Raw genomic sequence first — 6,846 nt, 5'->3', positions numbered from 1 at the left:
AAAATTTCCAACATACAGAAACTAAAACCTTTATGTTTATCTTAAAGGACTCAGTTTTAACCCAAACTCAGAGATGATAGTAATACTAAAGAATGAATGCTGACCCATTCGCTTGGGCAAAGAGAGCGGTAATATTTTGCAAATTTATCACACTCAGGAGCACCTTCTCCCTTTGCAGCTATGCACCTGTCAGATGCCACCATCTGTCTCTAGTTAATATGTAATAATATACAAACAGCTATTGTACCAGTGATCATATTCTCATCGTACCTGTGATATTCAATATAACGAGTAAAGCAATGCCTTGTTTGGTTTGTTGTTGGAAAACGAAAATCAGCAGGGGCTGTCTCAATCTATAGACCAAAAGCAAATTTTATCAATCAGAATTCCTTTAGATGACAATATTTAAGAAATAAAATGAAACCTAAAATTTGTTCTAATTATCGAGGAATAAACAAACCTTTATAACCGGTTTCTCTTCAGCAGCCTCTTGTGATTCTGTCTCCGATTCCTCAGGAGTTTCATTAATTTCCTCTGCTACGGGAGCTTCATCACTCTTCTCCGCGACTTCTGAAGCAGGAGTTTGATTATCCATCTGTGCACTAACTTCAACAGAACTGCCATCAGGTGGATTTTCATCTTTAGCTGTTTCATCAACAGTGGCCTGACTCAGATCTGGCTGTCCTTTGTCCTGGAGTGACCATTGCTGCATATTTTGGAACATACAATTGACAACAGAACTCTAAAACCAGTGCAAGAATTAAGCATTCTATGTCCTCTTGCAAGAATAGGCAGTGAAATATTAAATATCATGGAACCCACTAGATTCTAGCAGAAATTTAAAATGTTTCAGGATCAAACTGAAAAACAAAACAGCCCAAAAACGGGCCAAAACTGGCCATTTTTGGCTGCGCGAGCGAGCGGCGAGCGGCGAACAGCGAGCGAAGCGAGAGGCAGCACCGTCCCAGCTATACGAAAGCCCCATCCAGCCCTGTGCCACCCGGGGGGTTCCAGGGTGCTGAGATGGCTGACATTTTGCTCCGCTCTCGACGGTCGCCGCGCAACACAAGAACAGGCCAAAAACTGGCCAGTGTAATGCCCAACAACAATATGAATACTAAAGTACTAGGCAAAAGGATTCGTCTCTTGAAAAACTCAAAACATGGATACATTTCTTATATTATATGATTTGTCTCGACAAGTCAGATTGCTTCATAATGATGAGATACTCCTTTCACTAGCACAAAGCCCACAGGAATGCAAGTGTAAAGCTAAAAAGTCAAAAACAAAGGCAGATTTGGAACTTGCTAGTAGTTCGCCTGAAATCAATATTTCGAGTGCATTTTTAGGTAAATTAATACATAAGGTTTAAATGAACATGTTATCCTCCATATATGCAACACAATCTGGAAGAATGTATAGGTAAGCAAACAGTGACTAATAAAAGAACCAAAAATCACATATTTAAAGTGAAATTCATGACTTTCAATAGCTTAATGGTACTGGATGTCTTTACAGTAGGTTAGACAGACATTATATGCTTCAGAAGTCAAGCTCATCCATTCAAGTGATATAGAAGAAAAATGTGAATCCTACCTATCATACTAGAACGAACTTGACAATATGCCCATTGAATTTCATAAGCCATAGTTAACATGTAGGACTTGAGGGATCATGTGATATCCACATATGCAATACGGCAGGAAGCAGGTGGGCTAGCGAGCCAGACATTCAAATAGCAAGTACAAAAAGGTCATGTACGTGCAGAGGAACTTGGTCACTGAATAAAATAAAATTGGATTCAACAAAGGTCTACCAGTTTGAAAAAAATCTGGGCACTGAATAAGTCATCAAATTTTGATTCAACTGAAGGGCTGAGTAGCACAAACTATAGAAAATATTTAGCTTTACTCATTTCATGTTTGTAAGAGAATATGAAGTTTCATTCGTCACTAGGAATTTCTAAAAGAGATGACTGACCAAGTTCATGAATGTGCAAGAGATCTGGAATGTAGAAAAAAACAAGCATTGGAGAAGAAGAAATGCAAAATAGAATAGTTATAGCAATATTCAACTCAATGACAATCAGAGCAACCTTCAGATCGACCACATTGTAGCTTATTCTAAATTCATGCACTAAATACCAACATGTCAACCTCGAGTTGATCTATATTTTACGAAAAATTTCAAATAGTAGTCGTAAAACTTTACTAGAATGACTTGAGCTCAATACTTTTCAAACCCATCTTTAACTAATATGCAAGTCCCAAATTAAAAACATGAACATAATTCTATTTTTAGTCAAGTTATTAGCATCTTTATGTCCCGACAAATATAATAGAAAACAATACAAGGGGCAAAGAAATTATCCTACACAAACAAAAAAACACATTGATTTAGCAAAATGCCTTCTAATAAAAGTTTGAGCTTGCTAAAATGTTCAGTAAATTTGTAATTTCGGCTCATTCCCACAGGCTCCCCATCTTTTCTTACACGAAGAAATTAACTGTCAGCAGCTTTCGTTTCTACGGAAAAAAGTTTAAAGAACTCTAGCATGCTACTGTATGCAATCCTATTACCCTATTAACTGTCAGTAGCAGGTTAGATTTTTTTTTAGTATCAGGTTTCTAACCAATACACACTTTAATTGGGTTTAAATGAGTCCAAATAGGAAGATAGTCAGATTTAAGGTGCCCTCTGATGAGGGTAATAATAATGATGGGACACGAACTAACGTCATCTGCTCCCGGGTGACGTCTCCTAGGTCACACAGACCGAGGAGTTGCGGGGTCTGACATGACAGCGCCTGGCCGAAGCAGACCAAAATGCCGACCGAGGCACGTCACCATCCTGCAGGAGCCCGGTCCTTCATGCAACGCCAATGCCGGTGTCAAACATTATCCAAGGTACGACCTTGCTCCCTACAAGTAGGCACATCAGGAAACGGTGACCTTCCCTATAAAAACCCTCGCGATCGGAACGAAGAGGGAGGGAGAAAAAAAAAGAAAAACCCCCTGAGACTATCGACTGACTTGATCGTCGGAGGGGTCGGGTCGAGCTCTCTCGACCCGACTTGTGTGCAAGGACGAAGACAGAGTGCCTCCCACCGAAGGCCCAGGCGAGGGGTCCCCTCCTGGAGAAAACAGTGACCCCGTCGCGATCGGACCACTACGGTCGGCTACCTCAACAGTCTCAAGGGTCGTTCAGGAAGATCTCCAATCTTTCGGACCCGAACCCAACCGTATTGGCCCCGAGGCCACGGCGTAAAGATGTTGACACTAACAGTTTAGCGCTAGAAGGGGGGCCCGAATGTCGAGGGATCGATAGATTGACCCAGACGAACCCACAGCTGAGGGGTCGCACCTGATCGGGGCTCCAGGGGAACGCCCCCCGCATGGTGAACCTCGAACTGAGCACCCCGCTGCAACCTCAGAGCGCTATTGGCGGTTATTCAACGACTCGGGCTTGTCGCCGCCCGAAGGCGCCCCAACCGACCCGTCGCCCGAGGCCTTTCAATACCTCGCTCATTAAGTCCGAGCTCTGACTGGGATGGTGCAGACCATTATCCCGCTCATTTCTCATCCGGCGCACCCACCAACGATCCTACCACTACGACAACAAGAGTCGCCCGTTCGGGCTCACACGATATCTCCGGAGCTCCCCGCGTCGCTTCGGGTCCGATCGGCCCCGCTCAAGGATCGAGCAATGAGAAACCTGAGAGCCCGCCCGGAGCCCGAGGTGTTATCTTCAGATTCAACGGGGTCCCTGCGAGCCCAGCTGCGCTTCGTTAACCAGTGACTCAACGACCTGCCCGCCTGAGCTGCACCCCTCGGTCGTAGTCTGCCCGAGTCCACCTCTGCGCAGTTTGCTCGCCTGAGCCGTGCCCCTCGACCGCAGTCTGCCCGAGTCCACCTCTGCGCAGTTTGCTCGCCTGAGCCGTGCCCCTCGACCGCAGTCTGCCCGAGTCCACCTCTGCGTGGCCTGCCCGCCTGAGCCGTGCCCCTCTGTCACGACCCGAGTCTGATGAGCCAACTGGCCAATAACTCCATTTTGGTCCTTCAACCACGGACCAAAATGCTTAAGCGGGAGTTAACGTAGTACACTCATCAGGCCCATATAAGCTAATCATGCACATTGCCCACTTCCGATGTGGGACTAATGGGATGTTACAGTATCCCCAACTCAATTAGCTTGACGTCCTCGTCAAGGCCCGACATAACCCAGATCGAACCCTAGCATAATGCATGTGAGGTTTAACTCAGTGGTGGCTCCACGCCGTGATGAGTTCTCGACTCCATCCACGGGTAGCCCTTTCCTACTCGAGCCCTCTCACCCTGCCCAAATGCTAGGTCGGCTCTGATACCAAATGTCACGACCCGAGTCTGATGAGCCAACTGGCCAATAACTCCATTTTGGTCTTTCAACCACGGACCAAAATGCTTAAGCGGGAGTTAACGTAGTACACTCATCAGGCCCATATAAGCTAATCATACACATTGTCCACTTCTGATGTGGGACTAATGGGATGTTACACCCTCGGCCGCAGTCTGCTCGAGTCCTGCGCGGCCTGCCCGCCTAAGCCGCGCCCCTCGGCCGTAGTCTGCTCGAGTCCACCTCTGCGCGGCTTGCCCGCTTGAGTCGTGCCCCTCGGTCGCAGTCTGCCCAAGTCCACCTCTGTGCGGCCTGCCCACCTAAGTCGTGCCCCTCGGCCACAGTCTGCCCGAGTCCTGCGCGGCCTGCCCGCCTGAGCCGTGTCCCTCAGCCGTAGTCTGCCCGAGTCCACCTCTGCGCGGCCTGGAAGCCTGAGTCGTGTCCCTCGGTCGCAGTCTGTCCGAGTCCACCTCTGCGCGGCCTGCCCACCTGAGCCGTGTCCCTCGACCGTAGTCTGCCCGAGTCCACCTCTGCGCGGCTTGCCCGCTTGAGTCGTGCCCCTCGGTCGCAGTCTGCCCGAGTCCACCTCTGCGCGGCCTGCCCGCATAAGCCGTGCCCCTCGGCTGCAGTCTTCCAAGCCCACCTCTGTGCGGCCTGCCTGCCTAGGTCGTGCACCTCGGCCACGGACTGCTCGAGTCCACCTCTACGTGGTCTGCCCGCCTAAGCCGCATACCTCGGTCGCAAACTGCATGATTCCTATGCCTCGGCGCCACCTGCTCGCCCGAGTCTTCTGCCTTGCTCAAATCATACCCCACGGTCACACGTCGCATAGGACGACGGGCCAGCAACCGACCATCGCGACCCTCTAGGAAACCTCCCCGGCACTGACCAGAGGGCAAATTGGCAGGAACAACCACTTAAAGCAGAAGCCACGCCTCGGACCCCCTATCAACAGTCGATGCATGGCTCCCTCCGGGGGGGGGGGGGGGGGGAATGATGAGGGTAATAATAATGATGGGACACGAACTAACGTCATCTGCTCCCGGGTGACGTCTCCTAGGTCACGCAGACCGAGGAGTTACGGGGGTTGCCTGCCCCGGTCTGACCTGACAGCGCCCGGCCGAAGCAAACCAAAACGCCGACCGAGGCACGTCACCATCCTGTAGGAGCCCGGTCCTTCACACAACGCTAATGCCGGTGTCAGACGTTATCCAAGGTACGACCCTGCTCCCTGCAAGCGGGCACATCAGGAAACGGTGACCTTTCCTATAAAAACTCTTGTGTTCGGAACGAAGAGGGAGGGAGAAAAAAAAAACCCCTGAGACTATCGACTGACTTGATCGTCGAAGGGGTCAGGCCGAGCTCTCCCGACCCGACCTGTGTGCAGGGACGAAGACGGAGTGCCTCCCACCGAAGGCCCAGGCGAGGGGTCCCCTCCTGGAGAAAACAGTGACCCCGTCGCGATCGGACCACCGCGGTCGGCTACATCAGCAGTCTCAAGGGTCATTCAGGAAGATCTCCAATCATTCGGACCCAAACCCAATCGTATTCGAGGCCACGGCGTAAAGATGTTACACTAACACCCTCTGCCCATTGTCATTCCCAATATGATGTAGTGGTAGGGTGTTATTTTCCATTTCTTTTGGTATCCGATCTACCCATCCGTAGATACCCGTGTAGCTGGTTATTAGGGTTTGGGTTCGGTTGAAATTGGGAAACACCGACCCGCTGCCATCCCTGCCATTTAGGTTAATTACCAGGAGCGATGACAAAGCCTCTCCCGTAAATTCTACATCAAAATCTCTACTTAAATTTGGCGTCGTTCTTCGCAAGCGCATTAATGTCAAGTAATAAGTAAATTCGCAATTCAGTCCAAAACCGAAACCTTTACTTCGGAGCTCCCTCGAACAGATCATAATCAGATTCTTCATTACAGTCTCCAATAGCAACAGACGCCTACAACTAAACCAACAACGGATCTACAGCAAAGGAAGCGCCTGCCATCAGATGAAAAGATTGCAGTTGACAGACAATAATTCCTCGAATCCGGAGACCAAAAAAGCAAGAACCAAAATAGATCGGGAAAGATGCGTCTCAGATCATCAAAAGGTAACCGGAGCGAAAAGAAGGATTCGCACCTCGGATGGGGTGGGGGTTTTCTCCGGGACGGCGTCCGCCATAACCAGTGACTCGATCACTCGAAGACGGCGGCGTTCAGCCCACAACACTCGAGGCGCGCGAGAGAGAGAGAGAGAGAGAGATAAGGGACAAGTACACCTACCGGTTTAATTGGAGGGTTGGAGAAGCATCTCCACGATTCCAGCGAACCAACCAAATTTGACGGCCTTTGGTGGGGCCCAGACCACCTGCTTCCACCCCACACCATTAACCACCCGGGTGAGTTAAGCGGGCGCGTCTGGCGGAGGACACGTGCCTCGTGTCCCCACACAAAATGTACATATAATGCACGTGAAG

The 6,846-nt window shown here is 49.5% G+C and overlaps 1 protein-coding gene across 3 annotated transcripts in view; it reads right to left on the bottom strand.

Annotated features, from left to right (window-relative positions):
- LOC135643803 (cytochrome c oxidase subunit 6b-1-like) overlaps positions 1–6,674 on the bottom strand; it is a 7,912-nt gene extending 1,238 nt beyond the window's left edge. For all 3 annotated transcript variants that reach the window (XM_065161161.1, XM_065161162.1, XM_065161163.1), the window contains exons 1-4: positions 6,510–6,674; positions 461–706; positions 271–353; positions 105–186 (exon numbers count right to left, since the gene is read on the bottom strand). In XM_065161161.1, the coding sequence (XP_065017233.1) occupies positions 105–186; positions 271–353; positions 461–706; positions 6,510–6,551 (453 nt within the window). In that variant the 5' untranslated portion in view covers positions 6,552–6,674. The remainder of the gene's footprint in view (positions 1–104; positions 187–270; positions 354–460; positions 707–6,509) is intronic.
- Positions 6,675–6,846: the final 172 nt, after the last annotated feature.

Source organism: Musa acuminata, chromosome BXJ3-7 (assembly GCF_036884655.1).
Source record: "Musa acuminata AAA Group cultivar baxijiao chromosome BXJ3-7, Cavendish_Baxijiao_AAA, whole genome shotgun sequence".
NCBI lineage: Eukaryota > Viridiplantae > Streptophyta > Magnoliopsida > Zingiberales > Musaceae > Musa > Musa acuminata.
Note: the sequence above shows the minus strand (reverse complement) of the source record. Positions and strands in the feature narration are given on the sequence as shown.